Here is a 20,007-nt window from a genome sequence, read left to right on the forward strand (position 1 = left end):
CGAAGGAATGAGGACGCACCCTTATCAGCAGCGCAACAATGTCTTATCGCACTTGCTACCCCACACCAAGAACCTTCTTCTATAACCCACCTTTGGTCCCATCGTGACGGCAACGGCATCTGCTAGCACATCGACACCCTGCAGCATTAGGGCACGTACTTCAGGCCCAAAGCGTACATCCTTAGCGTAGCCACGGCTGGCAGCGACCTGTCGGGCGGCAGCAACACGCAAGACTGTTGGCAAACGGAACATTTCTGGAATAGAGTGAAAAATAAGAAACAATTTAGAAAAACGGTAAGATTGCTATATTTATGTGATTTTATTAAGTAAATAAACTTATGAGATACATGAAACAGCAAGAGAGCGCGATCGACATCGCATTATCCCTCCTTTACTTCTAATACAGTTTACAGTGTAAAAACGGCCCTCATCCCTACACTTCATCCTCAAAAACCAGGCAAATTCGACCGAATGCCAGCAATTTCCGCATTGCTTAGTGGTTTCAAATTGAACCCGCGCAACGGCTGATCGTGCTCGAGATCGCGCTGCTTTGCAACCAGCAGCTTCTGCTCCATGCGTATCCGTTCGATCTCCGCCTCCGTCGTTTGCTGATCCTTGCGCAACAGCTCAACCGCGGTGTGGCGGTCGCGTTTCATGAGCATCGAACCGATCGTTATCCAAACGCGCTGCTGCGTCTCGGGAATGTGCTTCTCGATCAGCCGGAGCGCCTCGCGCGTATCCTGCCGCCGTTTGTCCAGCTCCACCAGCTCTTGCTTGTAGGCCAAAATTCGGTCGGCAACGCGCTCTGTTTCCAGTAAGATTTCCGTCAGCTTGCGCTGATCGGATACTTTCGTTTCCATGGCAAAGAAGGGCATACGTAGTTGACCCTAGCAACCGGCGCACACCATGTGCGTAAGAAGGCACCGCAGCAGTTGCGAATGTACGAGCAATAGGGACTTTGGCTTTGCCGGTTCTGTCAGGAGCGTGTGTACGATAGGAAAGGCGATTGCAGAATAAGACAAAAGGAAATATTAGAAAGCAAGCATCTGAACGAGGAATCCATCAACCAATTCCTCCATAATGTAACTACTTCAACATCAAATCATTGATAACCAAAAGCTAAGTGAAGCGACGTGTACTGCATCGGCCCATTACCACACGCATTCGGCATGGGAGGCAATGGATCGGAGTTACGTAATTACGCAAGCACATGAGGGGTCGTCCGTCCGGGATTGCTTACCGGAGTGTGAATGAAAACTCTACAATTTCACCATAAAATTAAGCATCAACATTTACAGGTACAAAAGGAATGTGGCCTCCCATTCCCCGTCACTATCATTATTGTACAAAAATATTATTTCGCATCCAGTGTACCGCAACGAGCCGGCACACTGCGAGGATGATGAAATGTTCTGGAAAACACGAGAACTACCACAGACACACCGTGCCCAACACGCGACAATCGGTGTGCATAAAAACCTAACCTAAAACAAACGCGTCTTCGATGCACTTCAGTAAACCTTTTAAAACATGCTTGCTTCGCACTTTTTCTAGACTTACCGCTGTTTTGAGATGATACTTTTAGCACAAGTTATACACAAAAACTTTCCCTATTCCCGGTTTCTCGTTCCGGAGCGCTGGTCTCGTGCGTGGATACACCTCGTTTTTCGGGTGGCTGTGAAATGACAATCGATAGAAACTTTCGGGTTCGGTTACCATTCGCCCCGGCAAATGGTGCAGAGCTGGTGGTCTCCTTCGTTCCGACCCACCATGACAGCTGTCAAATGTGACAATTCACACAGCGGGCATATTGTAGGGGTCCTATGACCCATATTTTATATGAATGTTTTTATTGGACAATGTTTGTTCCATTTTATTCCAATTTCTGCTAAAAAATGATAATCCTAGTCAATATCAAGTTAGAATTATAACTTCATCTCTCTCAAAATAGCGTTTATCATTCTAAATTGCGCCCCCTACAAAACGTTCCGGTTTTATCGTTCTAGCAAACAAATAGCCATGTGTGCTATAATTAAAGGATATAGGTACAGTAGAGCGGCGATTATCAGGAGTGGATCAATTGGCGGACGGATGAACCGGCGGGCTGCTTAACCAAGCACATGAATTTAACAGCTGTTCAATGGTGGACAAGGTGGATGAAAGAGATCATCGAAGGTATCGGGGAGCTCGTTTGTCGCTCATGAGTGGACAGGGTTGTACCACTAGAATGGGCCGATCAAAACCGAGAAGGTTTTCTAATTTTTGATCATAGAGGGCTATGAAATGAGTGAAAATGAGCGACGCGGCGAACGTTCCCGGGAACGAACGAGCTCCCCGATACGGCCGCAGGTGATGGAATCTAGATAATTTGGACAATTTGCCACTTGATACAGTAAAACGTTGATTATCGGCTTTACCGTGCACATAAATTTGACAGCTGTTCAATCGTGGCGAACATTTGAAGCTATAGTCAAGCTGGAAAAGCGGGGCAAAATGGCACTGTTAAGGATTTTGCCTTATGCACAAGTGGTACAGGCAGAACTTGACCGACAACCCAAGCGCCACAGATTAAGCTTAAATGACTGGTAAATCGAATATCCATATAAAAAACGAGTGCTCCATAGCTTTATTGGTTTGCTCAATTGATAGCGTATTACAACTCATCATTATATTACTGTCCTTTTCTTGCAATGTGTTTCGACAAGTTCATCTTATCATGGCTACTTGTTTCGCGTGAATCATACATAAAGTTCATGTTTTTCTGTAAAGGCCGGGCTACACCCAAGCGCCACAGATTAAGCTTAAACGACTGGAAAATTGAATATCCATAGGAAAAAAATGAAAGCTTCACAGCTTCATTGGTTTGATCAATAGATGGCGTATTACAACTCATCATTATATTGCTATCCTTTCCTTGCAATGTGTTTCGACAAGTTTCATCTTATAATGACCTTTATAGCCTTCTAACTTTCTGAGCAAAAATCTATATGAATGGTCGTGTGGTCAGATACGTGGGTATCAACACCAATGACCATTGCTCAAATCTCACTTGCTTCAGTGCTGGTGGTTTCCGTTGGAGTTTAGTATTTAAACAATCGTATCGCCGTTCTAGTTCTAGCGATGCATAACTTCAATGCGAAACCATACAACAGTACAGAGGAAATGAGAAAGCTCTCCTCCAAGCGATGAAGCTCAACTGGTTGGGGTATCCCACAAACAGATGGCGCCACCAGCTTTTTTGCTATTTTTAGAATGCATGAGTCGTTTGCCGTCTGCTAAACGAAGTCTTTCTATATTCCGTTTAGGTAGAGAATTTGAGGCGTTTAGAAGCCGTTTAGTGGTCGTTTAGTGGATTTGTGGCACTTGGGCATTGATCGTACTCGCAAGTGTAATTTCGATTTTCACTAGCGCATCTGTCGGCGGCTGACCGAAGCATTTTGCCAAACTACTTAATTTTGAGATCCGGCATGACCACTCTCTCGAGGACCAAAAAAAGCTTCTACCAGCTTCCGCCAGATGCGCTAGTGAAAATCAAAATTATACTACGGAGTACGGTCAATGTAGCCCGGCCTTAATGTTTTATATTTTATTTTATATATAATATTTTAATTGTTCATTTATTCAAGTTTTTGAAATCTTATGTTATGAATCGTTCATTGGTAGCATTAAGCATTGTTTTTGGCGTTTTCAATCTTTAGAAGTCATTAACTGCGTGTTAATTTGCCAATAATCCAGGTGACCATATCGCCCCACCTAACCACTTTCCCCTAGGTTCCCCTAAACATTTTTTTGTGAAGCTGTCTAGTGTCTAGTATAATTTTCGATAATAATATTCTACTAATGGTTAATCGATTGATTCAAAGTGAATTGTTAGTAACTCGATTGAGTTTTCCGTCCGGTCCCGAGCTGCCCGGATAATCGACGTTCTAGTGTACTCGATATCCTCGTAATGATTAACGGGATGCTCCTGTATATAATTTTGGCCAAATATGTCACGCAACAAGCCCGTAGTTAGCCATGACCGTGCAGCGCTGCGCACCAGTCCCAGTGTGGTTTAAAGGGAAACAAAAGAGCCCGAATGTGCAACGGTAAGTTTTCATTCATAAAAAGACCGGCAAAATTTATCAATGAACGAAAACGCGCACTTTTGCAACTAGCTACTCGTCCGGTGTAGACGTGCTTCTTTGTACCATTCGTTCGTCCGTGTTCGTGTGTGTCCGTGCGTGTCCAGTGCCCTTTGTCTTTTTGTTAATTTAAAAGAATCAGCTTTTAAAGCCATTTAAAGGGCCATCAAAGAAAAGTTGTTTTTCAGAGTTTTTAGAAGTTGGTTTTAATTTGTTCCAAAAAATGTACACCATACGCGAGGAAACGTTCGAGCTGGTGAAGGAGGTGGTGCTCAGTGAGGAGGATCCATCCGCATGCGGTGCGCTGGTGCCATCGAAGCTTACAAGCCATATAGTGTGGAAAGACCACCGAATGGTGGATTCCGTGAATGAAATGTTGGCTGAGCTCAGATTGACGGACGATCTTTCCAAGCTTCTGTTTGCACACTCGGCGGCGTCTGGCGCGACTTTTGCCCCTGAATTGTCACCAACCGATTCAGATGGGTCGAGCAGTTACTCGCTCTTCAGCAGTGGCTCTTCCGAGCTGGATAACGAAAACATGAGGATGGTGTGGAACGAGCTGGCCAGCGATGATGCCCAACAGGACGGGTGCGAATTCTGCACAATCGAGCCGAGTGATAGGTAACAGGCGCTTATCGCACGCGAGTGGCAGTAGCATTACTAATTATTCTCTTTTTTTCCTCTCTTTTTTTCCTTTTCTAGACAATTCTATGTCAAGCATCAGACTTATGTGAACGGAAAGCTCTGCTGTCCTGTACTGACGGCTTGGGAAATGTTAGTACGCTTAAATAATTTATACATGTTTTTCAATAACGCATTTCTTTGCTTACAGATCTCAACGTGACACAGCGGCTAAAAAAATTGCCATTAAAGAGTATGGGTTGTGTTTTAAAACCACCAAACAGCAAAAGTGCAGCAAGAACTGAAAACCTCGAAATTGTACTTTTTTTTTCTAGATTCCGACATTTTTATATTCATTATTTTATTTCACATACGGCTGTTGGTTAGTCAAAGGTTCTAACTTTTGTAGGATTAGGCATTTTTTATTGTACTTAGCCAAATGCAACACCATGTTCCTTATTTATTTTAAAAATTTCTCACAATGTTCGTACAATTGAACCAATCGATAATTGCTAGGCCATGTTTTAAATATTCACTCGTAATTTAATGATCCTACACCACTATGAATTAAAACGTATGAAATGAATTATATATTTAAAAGTAACAGAAGCCTTCTTTACAGTACAAACTGCAAATACAAACTAACAAGATTAGGGTAGTTTAAGGATGATAGAAAGGGCAAACTAGTTAGATAGGGATTTTTAACGATATTGTTATATGATATTGAAGGTGATGGTGTTGGAGAAGAGCAAACAATCAAATTCGATACATTAGTTTTCAAGACATTAATACGTATCATAAAATGGAAATTATAAATCAATCGCTACAATTACAAAACAAAGGTATTATAATTGTTTCATAACCCAGATACATGATTAGAACAAACGATTCAAAGAAAAAAGTATAGTAAAAAAGTAAAAGATTAGAAAAGGGTATTATATAGAGGTCTTTAGAATTGTAAAATGGTACAGGATGAAAAGAGCATCCTTCTGTCATGAGCGATATAATCAACAATCAAAATATAGTAGATTAAAATCAGTTTTCTTATGTAAGTAAACCAATTTTGTAACACTTTTCAACAAGGATAACATGTTTTTTTAATTGTAAACGTTAAAGTTGTTGTTTTTGTATTATTATTTACCTCTCTCAACCATTTAAGGCAAGTGATTTCTTGATGGACGCTTGCAAATTGAAGAAGAGAAAAAAAACACACACACACGTAAACTGCAATGGACTCTTGAATAGTTTAAATGTAATTCTTCTGCAAAAAAGCGTTTCAATGTTTAGAATCGATTTTTCTGCAACAAATACAGAAAACAGTCAGACAGTTATAACAGAGTTTGTGTAGGGGTTTTGTTAATTTAGTGATATCAAAATTTTAAGTTTGAGATTAGATACATGTCCAAGATCCAATGAAGTTCTATTACAGGGGTCTCCAAACTCCTTTAATGCGGCCGCGAGGACTAAATATCTTTCTTTTCTAACTGATTTTTTTTTTACTTTTGAAAGATGTAAATCAAGATTCAATAAAAGAAAGCTGCTGAAATTTGATATATTTCAATAGTATTTTCTTAATAAAACAAGATTTGAACTTCCACTCATTCTAAAGGTAGCGTCAAAATGACCCTCAACAAGGTTGATTGTGAAGCAATACGGCCCGCGAACTGAAAAGTTTGGAACCCCCTGTTCTATTAGCATAAAACATATTACAAGCGCTCTAGTCATGCTACACAATCGAGCAGTGACGGTGAATAAAAAGCAAATAGTAGAGTTTATTCTCAGTTTTGAATAAAATATTTGTTTAAACATGTTATACAACTTTTACACGTTTTCTTCTGATCTACAATAAAATATTTGGTCCTGAATCTAATTATTTTAACACTTATCATCAGTATACTAATTCTACTAAATTTCTAACGCTATTTCCTACGCTAATTCCTACGCTGAATTCCTACACTATTTATACGCTGCACATTCACTACCGGCTATGGTTCATTGACTGGAAATGGAATTGTTTCGGTTACAGACCTGAACCAGGTCCAAATATCGTTTCAAATCCGAATCCAGAACAGTTTCTGGTACTGTTCCTAAGTATAAATTAAATCGGGAGCTATTTCCGGATCAGCATGGGTTCATGATCGATTCCAGGACCGGTATGTGTTCAGTATCAGTTCCAGGTCCCTTATTGTTTTACTTTCAGTTCCAGAGCTGATATGGATGCATGAATAGTTCCCGGACTGGTATGGGTTCATGATAGGTTCTAGGACCGGTATGTGATAATGATAGGTTCCAGGACCGGTATGGGTTCATGATAGGTTCCAGGACCGGTTTATGATATATTATAGGGCCGGTATGGGTTCAGTATCAGTTCCAGTACCTGAATGGGTCAATGGTAGGTTCCAGCACCGGTATTAGATCATGTGCAGTTCTTGAACCAGAAAAGGTGATGTATTGGTGTCAGGACCGGTATGGCTTTGATTTTGGTTTTGGGTCTGTTAAGGGGTCGTCATAAGTACATAATTTTAATTGAGTTTCAAGACCATTGTTTTTAGCGTACTCTTTACATTAAAGGGGATCTTTTAAATTTTGTTGTGTAGCCCTGTAACCTGGCCAAATTAACTAGTCATATTGAATTATATTGAAGCTTGCTTAACGATGTGTGTAACATGACCGGATTAAATTTCTTATGTTAGAATTCTTTTGAAGCAAAAAAAGAAATGTATTTGAAGCATGCAATTTTTCTTATCAATCTGTCTGTTGCATAGAAGGAAACGGTTTGTGATTTGAACGTTCCACATTATGTTCCAGCTACACGGTGCCCCAGGGCATTTCTAATGGGTCCAAATCACCTCCTGACAGTGATGTGCAATTGCAAAGTGCAATATTTAGCACCTGCATTAACGCTGCTAGACACATAACGGTACTGCTGCAAAAAGCATACCATGCAGCCTGTACTTTCCTCGCGACTGTAGCTCATTTTAGTTGCACTGTGATTATCTGCACGATCAGTACCATGTGGGGAGAACGTTGGTACCTAATCCTTCTCGGGATATCCTCTGTGGTGCTGTGGCGTTTCGCAGCATCATCATCCTTCACCATGGAACGCCAAGAACGTGCCGCTCTTGTGTTTCCCCGGGGCAGTTCAATGGGAGTAAGTGACACATTGAAAGCCCATGAAGAACAGTTCGGTTCGGTTTATTAAAGTATCTCGACTTATGTCCTAGTACCTTTTAGCCATCGCCATCCCACTGCTCGTGCCGGGTCGGAACATCTATCTCTCGCACAACTTCGAAGCGAACTACGGTGTCCCATCGAACGAGACGCAGTACTTTCTCTGGTATCAGCGCTTTAAGGATAGCGGTTTTAACATCACCAAAGCGATCGCAACGAATCGACGGCGACGGAGCAGTGCTACTCAGCAGCCTGGGCTGAGCCGACGTTACTTCTACGACCAGCTCGAGGAGCGCATGCAGCTGTACGGGTTCAATGCGACCGGTTGCATGGAGCGGCTCATTTGTGAGATGTCGGAACTGCCACTCCACGAGCATAATGGTGTGTTTGGTGATGTGCTGAGTGTGATCTTAAGGTAGGGTTGGTTTGTATTAAAACTTTTTGAAAAAACGTGAAAATGCTATTTATTTACTTTTTTCCAGGCCATCGTCTTCCGTTCGCGAACCACTGCCCGTGTCGTACTACGAGGCGGAAACGCGAGGAGCCATTGAGGGATGCCACCGATATCGGGCATTTTGCCATACAGATCTGCTCGGACTGGCATCAATTGTGCTGTAGTGCGTGCCACCGCCACGTTCCCATTTCTTTGCTCTCTGTCTTTGGCTAAACGCGCTTTGAACTCTCCAAAACGGGAAGAAAATAAAACCGGTTAATATAATTAGAGCTTCAAGCATCAGCGTTTTGTTTCTGTTGATAGGCCGAAAATTGTGTTGCAGTGGACTTGGAATGTTTAGTCGTGCTTAACGCTACCGAGCAGGATGATCACCCTTTATCGCTGGCTAGTGATGTTGGCCGTACTGTCGATCGCGCTTAGTGACGGTGATGCCCCAGAGCATGACGTTGTCAAGAGCCGCCAGAAACGTATTGTGTTTCCACTGAACGCTGCTATCGGTGTAAGACGGAATACGTTTGGGAGTGTGAATCAAGTTTACTAAAAAAAATAATGAATTGTTTCTACTTGTATTAGATCATTTTTGCCATTGCTGTACCGCTAGGCATACCGAGCAGGAACATCTTTATGTCGTACAATTTTGAGGGCAACTACAACAGTCCGCAAGATGCCAACGTCTTTACCGAGGGGTTCGGTAACTACGTAAGTACTGGCTGTTTTTTATGTGTGATCAAGTGAAAAATTCTTCAATTTCTAGTTATTTCTTCCGTCAGATAAAAGGTATCGTGGAACCACTCACCGCACCATCCGTCCCGGTAGAGCAGTATGGTATTAGAAAGCGAAGTGCGCAAGAAAGTGTGACTCGGCCCAAGATCACACCGCAAGTAACACGAAGGCAGATGTACAAAATGCTCCAGAAACAGCTTCAGGGGTATAGTTTTGTTTAAAAGAACATTAATACTACATTCCCACATACTAATTCTTTATGCCATTTACAGCCAACACTATCATGGGAAGAAATGTCTGAAGCGCATGATTTGTGAAGCGGCATTTCATCCCTTCAGTGAAGCTAATGGCGTTGTTGGAGACATAATGCAGATACTGTTAAGGTAGGGAATTCGTAAGTAAACCGCATCAAACCGTGCTCAAACGGATCTAACAAAGGTTACATATATTGCAGTCCCTCGACTTCAATGGATGAATTGCTGCCGAAGGAGTATTTAATCGCGGAAGTTGCCGGACAGAATGGATCGTGCGACGAGTATCGACAAGACTGCCCAAAGGATCCGCTTGAGATTGTTAGTGTTTTGTTTGAATAAATATTTTATGTATGCCTATACCTGGATGTTTCATTTGTTATTAGTGTTAAGACACCTCTTTCGGAAGTTGATAAGTAATCTGCCGTGTATATAATCTGGGATCCATTGGAAGCATTCCTTTTTTCCCATTTTGATTGACAGCTTTATACTTGTCACTGCTATAGAGCCAATATGTTCTCTCTAAAAGCAATATGTTCTCTCTCTCTCAGCCCTCGGTGACCTATTTAAGGAAATATGTCAGTGGCTCCGAACTGACGTCAAATGCTCTGTAGATAAAAACAGTAACGCGTGAAAGGTGCCAAAAACTAGCGACCATAACGGAATTAATTAGATCAAAATTTCACTAGCGACGGATAAACAACGATCCATTCTATCCAACGTATCGATGAAAGACAGTTACCGTCTAGCGTTCCAACATGTGCAACGTACTCCAGTGGCTACATTTTATCGTCCCCTTGTTGGTGATACCATTTGCCGCCAGCGAGAACACAACCGATCACGATGGCCCGCTGCAAGAGGAGGGACGTCTGCTGATCCGTGGCAAACCTGTGCTAGTGTATCCGGCAACGGCGCCCACCCGTCACCAGCTGATCGGTGGTATCGGTGTGCCTGTGCATGGAATTCCTCACTCGGTCGTGTTTGGCTGGGTGTTGAAGGCACAGTACTATCTACCGAGCGTGCCAGGCAACTATGAGCCGATCAATCTCGAGAACTGGAACGAAAGCCGGCGTGCATTTCCCGATCGTACACGCCGATCGATCGAACGCTATGAGGTGGATAATGTACGCATCCGGGTGGAACCACTGCCGTTGAAAGATGTTACGAACAATGCGGCGCATGGCGACGATGATTACTACGACGAAGAGTTACTGGACGAGGTCAGCGATCATGAACAAGTAGTGCCTGGGGAGGGACAGAAGGACTCTGATGATGGAGAGCCTAAGGATTCTCCGGGCTGGTCGGAAACAAACGCACATCCGGAAGATTATAATGTGCCAAACGGAAGATGGATGGTGTATAAGGCGATGGAAGGTCTTAGCAGTGGATATGGTTATGGCGGTAGGGCCTGTGTGTTGCGGAGCATTTGTGAAGCGGCTGATGTGCAATTTACCCACACCGGAGGAGTGTTTGCGGAGCTGCTACACATCATGTTTAGGTGAGTGCTAGGGGGAAGTAGTGTTTTGAGTGTGTATATAGTGTGTAATGTAGTACATCGTGATATTCTACAATGATGTCAATCAAGCAGAGGTTGGTTTACCAGACTATGATTTTCGTTTATAAATTGCTCAACGGTTACTTACCACAATACCTCGGAATGAAAGTGGTCAGAGGATCGGATATCCATCAGCATTTTACTTGAAGAGCTCATGATCCACGACTCCCTAACTATAACTCGTCTGTGGCCAGAAATTCAATCTTTTTTAAGGGATTTGAATGTTATGATAAAATGCCAAGGTCAATCAGTTCTGTTGAGCCGCTTTTCAAGCCGTCTGTTGAGCCGCTGTTTAAGTTCAAAAAAATGTGCTAGTTATGTTAAAAGTAGTGTTGTATAATTGCTGTTTAGTGTAGTTTTTCATGTAAATTAGTAGATACTTCGACTGACAGCTGTTTGATGATGACGATTTTTTTTAACTTTTTAGTTTTTGCTCTCATGAGACTACTTCTTTTTTATTTTGGAAAACGTAAGAATAATAATCATAATATTTAAAGATAATCTTCAATGTTAAAAAACAATAAACAAAAATAAACATTGAGTTATTAGTAAATTTAAAAAAATATGAGACTCGCGCGCGACACGTGTTATTCTGAGTTGCATGTGAGCGAATGGTATGGGAGATCCAGGGTTCCCGGCTACAGGGATCGACACGGAATGTCTCTTGGCATGGCCAACCTATCCGTGGTGTGGACTTGGTCGTGTTGTGCGGGGTTTCGGGGTTGCCTATGTGGGTGTTTTGCCTGCTTCTCACATGTGACCTGTCCATGCTTGCTAATATCCATATTCGTTTCTGTATTTATACTTTGTTTGTAACATTTAATTGACTCATTATCGCTAGATAATTCGTCTATCTCATTCCTGTGAAGGTGTATGAGGTGGGACACATCATCATCATCATCATCATCGTTTTTTTCTGATGAAGTTGATGTACGTGGACATAGTTTGTTGCGCCCATTATGCCACGATTTCAACAGTTTTGCAGTCCACAGTTTGAAATTCAATTTTAACTCGCCCAAACTACAGATGTAGGAATGGTGTTAGTTTTGGCATATTTCTGTTAATGAATCAAATCGATCTTATTTACATTTTTAGTAAATTTTACATTCCAAAAAGCTTCTTCTTCCACTCTTCCACACTTTCAGAAAGGGCGTATTCGCCTATTGTATGTTCAAATTTAAGTTTGAATTCCCATACTCAGAGGCTTACTTTCGCTGGTTTACAATTCGAATATCTAGAGTCATTTGATTGTCTGATAAATGTAGGGTTGAAACATAGCAATAGAATGAAGGTGCCTTTCATGTCCATAGTTTGAAGATTTAAATGAAGATTTTAATTAAATAGTAGAAGATTTGTATGTAAATATGAAACTCTATTCAATGCATGTTGCCATGTCGCTAAAGAAAAGCTCTTTTCTTTGTGAGCGCTTTATCATTTGTGGATGATTAGATTGGATAGTGGATAGTTAGATGGTAGACTCTCGAAGGTCCTATCGATTTGACAAGTTCAACAGGTTATACAGTTTGCATTTAAGTTTCGAAATTCTGATCATATCATTCAAACAACATCCTCTCTTTCTCTCTCTCTTTCTCTCTCTTTCTCTCTCTCTCTCTCTCTCTCTCTCTCAAAATATGTGGAATATGGTATTGCATCTTCTTCCAGATACATACTTTTTTCGCTCCACTTACTATTCCTACATTCCTTTCATTCTTTTAGTTCAGTTAATGTTAAAGGCGTATTTTTACTATAGCTGTGTTCTATTATTTATTTCAATTGCTTCACAAACTCACTCCTTTTAATTGTCTTTTATTTTTCAGTCCCTCTACGACAAAAGAACCAATCTCAGAGCACCGGGACAATGAGTACTTCCGGGCAGAACAGTTAGGCCGAGCCGGAGCACCCTGTTCTACGCTATTCCACGAATGTTCCACTTCCCTGCTAGACATGTTCTCCGGTGTGCATGATCTTCACCCAGCAGCATCATCATCGTTCGAACCCAGATAACATCACTGACATCAGTAACTTTCACTTCCAGTACAGTTCTGCCTGCCGTACTACGGTACATGAGAAAGTCTCAGCCTCGATGTGACACCGTTTACACAACACAACTGATCAATAAAGTAATATAAATAGCTACGTATTCATATCGCACTTCTTTTACTTTGGCTTTGCCACCATTCTAATGCAAAAGAGGTCATGCAATACAAAGTAAGTCGAACGGCTGGATACATTCTGCCCTCAACAGGCTCGCCCCTCGCCGCTCCGAGGGAGAAACACCTCCCTGCAAGGTGCTTAATCTATCACGGCAAGGTGCTAACACGGGATGGCAAGTACTTGTCAGTCAGCCTAAAAAGGAAGCCTCTTCTTGGGGTGCTCGCAACCGTGGCAATCATTTCAAACCATTTGCTCCGCTTCGGTTTCGTGTGCGCGTGTGGCGATCGTTCGCGTTGCTCTGTTTACTCCACGTAATTCCAACGCTCAAAACCGTTCACCCTGCAGGATGGCACGGCGTATGGAGCTCAGCTACGTTCTCGGAGTGCTGTTGCTTCCGCTCGGGATGGCTGACTTCATACCCTGGCTGATCGTGCCGGAAACGGCCCCAACACGCCATCAGCTGATCAGCGGCATCGGTATCCCCGTCGGCACGCCGGAATCCATCACGAGCGGCTGGGTCATGAAGGCGCAGTACTTCCTTCCCACCAAGGTGGACGACCTGAAGCCACAGCTGTGGGACAACTGGAACGACAGTCGGCGGGCCCTTGCTAGGCGCGATCTTTCCGGGCTGCACGTTCCGGTAACGCAGCTTCCGATCGGTCAAGCGGGACACGAGCGCTACGTGGTGGACAGTGTGCCGGTACGCGAGGAACCGCTTGACAGCTCCAACGAAGAGGAGTTTGACGATGGGGATGACAGTTACTGGAAGGAACCGGAGGATGAGCAAATTTTGCAGCAATCGAGCGAGGATGGGCTGCGGTGGCCGGCGGCCAAGGAAATTGATCCATCCCAGCTCGACGGCTACAGTGCGGAACAGTCCCGCTGGACCACGTACAAGGCGATGGAAAAGTTAAGCGAAGGTTACGGTTTACCGGGCCGTGCGTGTGTACTGCGCAGTGTGTGTGAGTCCGCGGCGGCTCCGTTTACCCACACTGGCGGTATCTTCGCCGAGCTGTTGCATATCGTTTTTACGTGAGTTTTTGAACGCTGTGTGTTTGTCTGTGGTTCAAGAGGACAATGTTATAATGTGTACACCTTTATGGTTGTTTTCTATGATCATCTCAGCCCCTCAAGCACCGAGGAACCACTGTCGGAGCATCGGGACAACGAGTACTTTCGGGCGGAACAGCTCGGACGTACCGGGGCACCCTGTGAACGTATCTTTCCCGAGTGCGTACACTCGCTGCTGGACATCTTTACCGGGGTGCATGATGGGGAAACGAACACGATGCGATTGCTACACGACGAGGTGCAAGCCTATCTTATGCGGAAGTGAGGGTGTTTGAGGGCACTACAACGGGCGCTCACGCAGACTCACGCTGTAAGAAACGTTTACTAGTCATGTTTCGGGGATCTTTCCGCATTAAATGTAAGCTTCTCTTTTTTGTGCGTAATAAACTAATTTTGCTTCTTCATCTTGTAAGACTTATTTCGGAATACTTTTCTAAATCTAATCTTAATCAAAATCTATCGTAAGATGAACTTGACGTTGAGATCTTCACTTTGATTCGGATATTTTTACAAAATACTGAAGGAAAGTAACTCGTGCTTGTAATGTTATCACTCAATTATTTCATAAAATCAGACTTATCGCCTCCAACGGATCCTTGGGGCAGTATCTACTATACTTGGCACAGTTTTCTCGCTTTCCGCTTTCCTCGGCGTGATAAAATTCATCAGGCAGTCCCTCGTTGCACGATCCGGAGGGCCTGTAATTTAATGTAAGAAGTTAAATGTACTTATACACCGAAAAAGTCACACCTTTGATAAGAAATACGCACGTAAACACAAGCTGCAACAGATCACCGACTATTCCGTTCCCATCGCGCACCGGATGTTTGGCCAGCTCGCAGATCATCCGGAGTATACACTTCTTTCCGTCATACCCGTGCCGATTAAGGTTGAGCTCAATCATTCGATATACCTTTTTGCGTGTAAATCCTGCTGTTGCTGTTGTTGATGCTGTGGTACGTATTGACCGTTTTTCCTCAGCCGCTTCGCCCTCTTCCGGGTGTATTTGATCGTTGTCCACCTTCTTCAGCACGCCCTGGGTAAAATCGCTCGCCTTTCCGGGCATGCCATAGTTTGCCTCGAAATTGTACGCCAAAAAGATATTTCTATCGGGTATGAGCAGTGGTACGGAAAGAGCAAACAAGATCTGAAAAAAAATATCGGATGAACGTATTGTTGTTTCATTCCCTATTTTTGAGTATGTACATCAATCTTCTACACACTTACCCCAGTTGCACTATCGGATGTGAATACCAACGTTCGCTTGTGACGATCTTGCAGTCGCCCCATCACGCCTGGCTGCAGTTCGACAGAAAGGGCTTCCAGCGAGCATGCGGCCAACGCGAGACACGCGATAAAGTTTGATTTCATCTTACACGCACAATATTTCACTGCTGTTTCACGGTTCAGTGCCTGTGGTGAAATAAATGTCTCGACACCGTGTTAACGCCCGGTCCATTGGAAAAGTACTTTTTTCGTACCGTACATTAACGCTTTTTACCAATTATCATTCACCAACAGTAAGCGTGTCAAGTGATGAAGCAGAGGGCAACGGTTTATTTTTTTCCTTTTTTTTCAAATGGTGTGAGTCGGCCGGATGTTGTGGATGTTGTATGAAGAGATTCCGATCAAGATAACCTGTATCTAGTAAATCTTCTTCTTTTTTGACACACTCTAACCATCATTGAGATGGCTTTGGTAAGAACTACGGGAAATTATCTTTGACATCGTATGAAAACCAGTTCATCAATTGAATCACGTCCGGTAAATGCATGCAAAATTGCCATTAGATCATTCGAACCGCACCATGCGATCATAACATCATATTTTACACTATTATTGTAGTGTAGCAAAGCACTTGTGCTAAACTGTCTGCTAAACTCTCCTAAGTAGGCCATTCTAATGTTTTTTGTTTTCAAATAGCAATGCATATGCTTCACCTTCCACGATGCACCCATCCACAGACCAACGAAACAACTCTGATCTGGTGGGTGTATTCAGCGACGGTTAAACTAAAACTAGCCACAGACTACCTGTGCTAAAAACTCCGCCATTCCGTTCGCCACCTGTTTACCACCAGATGGCCATTTCGATCTGCTTTGTTGTTCAAATGGGTGTTAATTTCTTCACCATTCGCTGGGAATTTAGTCGCGTGATAAGTTTTCAGCGATCGTAAACAACTGCGGCGTTCATGCAAAGCGTTGGTAAGCGTTCTAATGTTAGTCTAATATTTGAAATTTTCAATTATATCTGTTAAACAGGTACTGTACTGTTTGGTCTCCTATCTTATTTTACTCATTATTTTGAGGGGAAAAAAAGAAAAATGTGTCTTTTTGGTTATCTTATGTATCCTTCTATCCAAACTTCTATCCGAATCATCAAGTTTATATTGTCAAGAAATTAGAGACCTTACGATTCGTAACACCTTTCCCACATTTCTGAAGGGATATTTGGTATAGTAATAAGGTGATATATATATATATATATATATATATATATATATATATATATATATATATATATATATATATATATATATATATATATATATATATATATATATATATATATATATATATATATATATATATATATATATTCGAAAACATATTTAAAATTGCAGAAATATTTTACAAACGTATAAAATCACATTATTTAGAAATTTGTTTGTATTAAAACTTCAAATCATTTATATCCAAAACATGGTTAATTAAGAAATTATTAAATGTTTTTCATTTATTACGTAGCAATCAGTCATATTAGCAACTATCCCGTTTGATAACATTTCCCATTCATCGCTTCAACCCAATGGTAACCAAATCTATGGGGCTTGTCGGACAGTGAGCTTGGTATTTGGTGCAGTCTCGTTCGTCGCGCCCCAGCTGTTCCGCTCGTTTGAACTCACTCGGCAGATTTTCGTCTTTCGACAGCGATGGTCTACAAACAAACAAAAAAAAACACAAACGTTAAACCAAGCCACATGAATTGCGCTTAACAATCCTCACGTAAATATTAACTGCAGCACATCGCCGAGCACTCCATTTTCGTGAGCCAGTGGCGTTTCGGCCAGATCGCATATCATCCGTAGTATGCACCGCTTGCCAGCGAATCCATATCGCTGAAGATTCAGCTCGATCGTGCGGTAGACCTTTTTCCTACTAATGCTGAATCGTTTCGGAACGGGTGCGGCCGAAGCTGAGATGTCACGCGTTTTCCGTGCCTCGGCCTCGTGTATCTGATCGTTGTCGCCCTTCTTTAGGATGCCCTGTGTAAAGTCCGTACTGTCCGTCGGCATGTTGTAGTTGGCTTCGAAGTTATACGACATGAAAATGTTCCGTCCGGTGATTACCAGCGGTATGGACAGGGCAAATAGGACCTAGAAGGAAACAAACCCCCATTTGGAGATGTTACTACACGCAATAATGTCACCACCACCATCACTTGCAGAGCTTACCCCGGAACAGCTGTTAAACGTGTACACAAGCGTTCGTTTCGAGCGGCCGTGCCCGGTGGAAATGATCTCCCGCGTTACACTTTCATTCCTGTTCGCCTGTATGCAGCAAACCCACATCATAAGTAATGCCCAAAGCGCCAAGGGCTTCCGGTGCGGCCAAAGCTTCATTGCTGTCGCACGACCGTACGGATGACCGGACGGTGACTGATCGGGTCCGTTAGTCCGGTGCTTCGCTTAACCAGATACTACAGATTCTAATCACACTAGACTGCTCTCACTATGATCTGTTGATTTTAATGGTAAATGTGCAGACTTTTGTGCATTAATTTTCACCTCCGGTAGGACGTCAGCGGCCCCGTATGGGTGAACGTCCAAGGGGGTATGCAGTGGCCCCATTGTGGCGCCTTCAACATTAGCATTAGCTGGACCTGGTTTGGATGGGATAGAATTAGCAAGGGCGTTGTGGTTTTCATTATCGTAATAATTTATTTCGTTTCTATAGATAAACAGGTGCGCAGGTATGTATGTGGATTTAAGAAGGATGCCACTAACAAACTTATTTCAAATGCTTATACAGATGAAACGAATAGTCTTTAATGCTTTTATATGTATATAGGATACTTTACTTTTACTGGCCGAGTTTTTGGAAGACTCAGGAGCTTGCTATCATGAAGTATAAATAGTTATAATCATAAATGTAGTAATGCGCTCAACAACAAAAAAGTATATGCATAAATGCTCTTAACATAAAAGACTTCATTTGGACCGATTTCGACAGGGTCGTGGGATATATGTAATACTTGGTATATGAGTGGTTTATGGTTGAACGATCGTTTCGAACATGATTTAACTCGTTCGAACTCTTAGCAAAGCTCGAGTGTCCTAGTTTTATGATGAATTTTCTCTCTCTCTCTCTCTCTCTCTCTCTCTCTCTCTCTCTCGTGTCCTCTCCCTCTCTCTCTCTCTCGTCCTCTCTTTCTCTCTCTCTATCTTATACTTATTTACACATAGTTTGCAAAACCTCCCATGCATTTAGATGTTCGGCCGTATCACTGTTCTGTTTGCTCAGTGGGCAATGTTTCCGGCCCAAACGCTGCTGGATGAACCGGATCACAGTCGATCGGAGACGCTAAGGTAGCAAACTCAGCCGTCAGTGTTTGGGAATTGAGCAGGGAGCATTTTTCGAGAAATTTGGCTTCATCGTCCGTACTTTCGGCGCTTGCAACAGCAGCAGCAGTGTGTCCGGGGAAGGTGAAATGCTCGGCATCGTGGCCATCCTCGAGCTCCTCTTCCTCCTCTGCGTGATAGATCTCGGTAGCGTAAATGTCGTATCCGTACGTGTCGAGGTACTGCCCTTCATCGAGCGGCTCAACCAGCTCCATGTTAGCACCCATATGGTTCAGTCCCTGGCAGAAGTCATCATCGATATAAAGGTCTTCGGTTGATTTCTGAAATCATAAAAATGTGGATTTATTAAAGTGAAATAAGTTTGGCACAATGATGGTGTTTGAAGGATATCAACTTCACATGCTATCACAAATGCGTGTATCACGGATTTCTCTTCTCTACTTTTCCACCTCTATCTATTCGTGAGTTTTTTGTCTGTTGCCGATATCTCCATTTTAGAATTGCCAGAAAAACAAAAATAAATTTCTCTCAGACTTTTTTCCGAATATATGATTGTTCTTGTCTTTAAGAGAAATTACATCGGATTGGAGATGCCGGGTATCGATCCCGGTACCTCTCACATGCTAAGCGAGCGCTCTACCATCTGAGCTACACCCCCTGGGTGACTATCGAGTCAGTGCGTGACTTTATAACACAACCAACTGACCTACTTTCAAAATCAAACTACCATTGACCATAGCCATCGAGGCGTGTAGCTTAAACCCTTCCACCCCATTCACCACAGCTTTCAGTTGCACTGATACAGCATAAAATCCGTGCCCCCACTCGGTGCAGCGAATGAGTCCGCGCTGAAGGAATGCAATCGCTAGCATATATTACCTCATGCGTTCATTTCACGCGTTGATCCGCATTGGGAGGGGGTTTTACGATTGAAACTAAAGTGAACCAAAATGAAACGGATAGGCTATACGACGGTTGGCCTGAACGTAGAACCAGAACAGTAGGCGAAAAATTTTGGTAATATAATTAGATTTTAAACCTGATATCCTATTACAGTTCTATCGCCCTAGACCTCGGACTTACCTGGAATGGGGTCATCGAATGGAACCGCCCAGCCATAGCACTGCCTGGTGTCGGTGTCATCGGAGGCTCAAACATGGACACAAAGCTTTCCCGTGGGAAGTTCATCTCTCCGAACGCGGCCGTCATACCGATCCGGCTTCCGGCGGGTACTGTGTGTGCAAAAGTATGCAAATGCAACGTTAACACATCGTTTTAACAAATCTCTACTTTCGTAACCT

At 42.8% G+C, this 20,007-nt stretch overlaps 9 protein-coding genes and 1 non-coding gene across 13 annotated transcripts in view; 4 read left to right on the forward strand and 6 right to left on the reverse strand.

The window, feature by feature from the left end:
* LOC121589245 (heat shock protein 60A) overlaps positions 1–1,658 on the reverse strand; it is a 3,348-nt gene extending 1,690 nt beyond the window's left edge. The window contains exons 1-2 of the mRNA XM_041908002.1: positions 1,561–1,658; positions 91–254 (exon numbers count right to left, since the gene is read on the reverse strand). Of these exons, the coding sequence (XP_041763936.1) occupies positions 91–252 (162 nt within the window). The 5' untranslated portion in view covers positions 253–254; positions 1,561–1,658. The remainder of the gene's footprint in view (positions 1–90; positions 255–1,560) is intronic.
* LOC121589246 (p53 and DNA damage-regulated protein 1) lies at positions 275–1,651 on the reverse strand. 2 transcript variants are annotated; one of them, XM_041908003.1, is made up of 2 exons: positions 1,561–1,651; positions 275–973 (listed from the first exon to the last, which is right to left on the reverse strand). In XM_041908003.1, the coding sequence occupies exon 2, from the start codon at positions 873–875 to the stop codon at positions 447–449; it is 429 nt and encodes a 142-aa protein (XP_041763937.1). In that variant the 5' UTR covers positions 876–973; positions 1,561–1,651; the 3' UTR covers positions 275–446. The 2 variants fall into 2 exon arrangements, with proteins under 2 accessions (XP_041763937.1, XP_041763938.1); XM_041908004.1 differs by lacking the exon at positions 1,561–1,651 and adding an exon at positions 1,241–1,542.
* Positions 1,659–4,059: 2,401 nt separating the features above from the next.
* LOC121589277 lies at positions 4,060–5,974 on the forward strand. The gene is made up of 3 exons (XM_041908050.1): positions 4,060–4,745; positions 4,827–4,898; positions 4,957–5,974. Exons 1-3 carry the CDS (start codon positions 4,348–4,350, stop codon positions 5,048–5,050), a joined length of 564 nt encoding a protein of 187 aa, XP_041763984.1. The 5' UTR covers positions 4,060–4,347; the 3' UTR covers positions 5,051–5,974.
* Positions 5,975–7,826: 1,852 nt separating this feature from the next.
* Positions 7,827–12,903, forward strand: LOC121590875. The gene is made up of 10 exons (XM_041911000.1): positions 7,827–7,896; positions 7,970–8,331; positions 8,399–8,530; positions 8,734–8,869; positions 8,944–9,069; positions 9,141–9,298; positions 9,366–9,476; positions 9,548–9,665; positions 10,121–10,842; positions 12,717–12,903. The coding sequence occupies exons 1-10, from the start codon at positions 7,843–7,845 to the stop codon at positions 12,901–12,903; spliced, it is 2,106 nt and encodes a 701-aa protein (XP_041766934.1). The 5' UTR covers positions 7,827–7,842.
* LOC121589349 lies at positions 8,737–9,291 on the forward strand. Its single transcript, XM_041908186.1, has 3 exons — positions 8,737–8,869; positions 8,944–9,069; positions 9,125–9,291. The coding sequence occupies exons 1-3, from the start codon at positions 8,762–8,764 to the stop codon at positions 9,200–9,202; spliced, it is 312 nt and encodes a 103-aa protein (XP_041764120.1). The 5' UTR covers positions 8,737–8,761; the 3' UTR covers positions 9,203–9,291.
* Positions 12,904–13,287: 384 nt separating the features above from the next.
* LOC121588926 lies at positions 13,288–14,496 on the forward strand. The gene is made up of 2 exons (XM_041907388.1): positions 13,288–14,085; positions 14,179–14,496. Exons 1-2 carry the CDS (start codon positions 13,400–13,402, stop codon positions 14,387–14,389), a joined length of 897 nt encoding a protein of 298 aa, XP_041763322.1. The 5' UTR covers positions 13,288–13,399; the 3' UTR covers positions 14,390–14,496.
* Positions 14,497–14,677: 181 nt separating this feature from the next.
* LOC121588945 lies at positions 14,678–16,194 on the reverse strand. The gene is made up of 4 exons (XM_041907414.1): positions 16,065–16,194; positions 15,352–15,537; positions 14,895–15,271; positions 14,678–14,822 (listed from the first exon to the last, which is right to left on the reverse strand). Exons 1-4 carry the CDS (start codon positions 16,080–16,082, stop codon positions 14,687–14,689), a joined length of 717 nt encoding a protein of 238 aa, XP_041763348.1. The 5' UTR covers positions 16,083–16,194; the 3' UTR covers positions 14,678–14,686.
* Positions 16,195–16,834: 640 nt separating this feature from the next.
* Positions 16,835–17,975, reverse strand: LOC121588149. Its single transcript, XM_041905791.1, has 3 exons — positions 17,579–17,975; positions 17,130–17,500; positions 16,835–17,061 (listed from the first exon to the last, which is right to left on the reverse strand). The coding sequence occupies exons 1-3, from the start codon at positions 17,744–17,746 to the stop codon at positions 16,917–16,919; spliced, it is 684 nt and encodes a 227-aa protein (XP_041761725.1). The 5' UTR covers positions 17,747–17,975; the 3' UTR covers positions 16,835–16,916.
* Positions 17,976–18,314: 339 nt separating this feature from the next.
* LOC121588148 overlaps positions 18,315–20,007 on the reverse strand; it is a 33,376-nt gene continuing 31,683 nt past the window's right edge. For all 3 annotated transcript variants that reach the window (XM_041905790.1, XM_041905788.1, XM_041905789.1), the window contains 2 exons: positions 19,790–19,938; positions 18,315–19,026 (listed from right to left, as the gene is read on the reverse strand). In XM_041905790.1, the coding sequence (XP_041761724.1) occupies positions 18,628–19,026; positions 19,790–19,938 (548 nt within the window). In that variant the 3' untranslated portion in view covers positions 18,315–18,627. The remainder of the gene's footprint in view (positions 19,027–19,789; positions 19,939–20,007) is intronic.
* Positions 19,292–19,364, reverse strand: Trnaa-agc. The gene has a single exon. It is a non-coding gene; the product is annotated as a tRNA-Ala (tRNA).

The sequence above is a fragment of the Anopheles merus genome, chromosome 2R (genome assembly GCF_017562075.2).
Source record: "Anopheles merus strain MAF chromosome 2R, AmerM5.1, whole genome shotgun sequence".
NCBI lineage: Eukaryota > Metazoa > Arthropoda > Insecta > Diptera > Culicidae > Anopheles > Anopheles merus.

Coding starts and splice junctions, on each gene's coding strand:
- LOC121589277 (XM_041908050.1), top strand. CDS start 4,348: ATGTACACCATACGCGAGGAAACGTTCGAGCTGGTGAAGGAGGTGGTG. Junction 4,746..4,826: donor ACAATCGAGCCGAGTGATAG/GTAACAGGCGCT, acceptor TTCCTTTTCTAG/ACAATTCTATGTCAAGCATC. Junction 4,899..4,956: donor GTACTGACGGCTTGGGAAAT/GTTAGTACGCTT, acceptor CTTTGCTTACAG/ATCTCAACGTGACACAGCGG.
- LOC121588149 (XM_041905791.1), bottom strand. CDS start 17,746: ATGAAGCTTTGGCCGCACCGGAAGCCCTTGGCGCTTTGGGCATTACTT. Junction 17,501..17,578: donor CGTTTAACAGCTGTTCCGGG/GTAAGCTCTGCA, acceptor GTTTCCTTCTAG/GTCCTATTTGCCCTGTCCAT. Junction 17,062..17,129: donor GTGCTGCAGTTAATATTTAC/GTGAGGATTGTT, acceptor GTTTGTTTGTAG/ACCATCGCTGTCGAAAGACG.
- LOC121589246 (XM_041908003.1), bottom strand. CDS start 875: ATGCCCTTCTTTGCCATGGAAACGAAAGTATCCGATCAGCGCAAGCTG.
- LOC121589349 (XM_041908186.1), top strand. CDS start 8,762: ATGTTGGCCGTACTGTCGATCGCGCTTAGTGACGGTGATGCCCCAGAG. Junction 8,870..8,943: donor CACTGAACGCTGCTATCGGT/GTAAGACGGAAT, acceptor TACTTGTATTAG/ATCATTTTTGCCATTGCTGT. Junction 9,070..9,124: donor CCGAGGGGTTCGGTAACTAC/GTAAGTACTGGC, acceptor TTCAATTTCTAG/TTATTTCTTCCGTCAGATAA.
- LOC121588945 (XM_041907414.1), bottom strand. Junction 15,272..15,351: donor CATCCGATAGTGCAACTGGG/GTAAGTGTGTAG, acceptor ATTTTTTTTCAG/ATCTTGTTTGCTCTTTCCGT. Junction 14,823..14,894: donor CTGTTGCAGCTTGTGTTTAC/GTGCGTATTTCT, acceptor ATTAAATTACAG/GCCCTCCGGATCGTGCAACG.
- LOC121588926 (XM_041907388.1), top strand. CDS start 13,400: ATGGCACGGCGTATGGAGCTCAGCTACGTTCTCGGAGTGCTGTTGCTT. Junction 14,086..14,178: donor CTGTTGCATATCGTTTTTAC/GTGAGTTTTTGA, acceptor TGATCATCTCAG/CCCCTCAAGCACCGAGGAAC.
- LOC121590875 (XM_041911000.1), top strand. CDS start 7,843: ATGGAACGCCAAGAACGTGCCGCTCTTGTGTTTCCCCGGGGCAGTTCA. Junction 8,332..8,398: donor GTGCTGAGTGTGATCTTAAG/GTAGGGTTGGTT, acceptor ACTTTTTTCCAG/GCCATCGTCTTCCGTTCGCG. Junction 9,666..10,120: donor CAAAGGATCCGCTTGAGATT/GTTAGTGTTTTG, acceptor AACGTACTCCAG/TGGCTACATTTTATCGTCCC.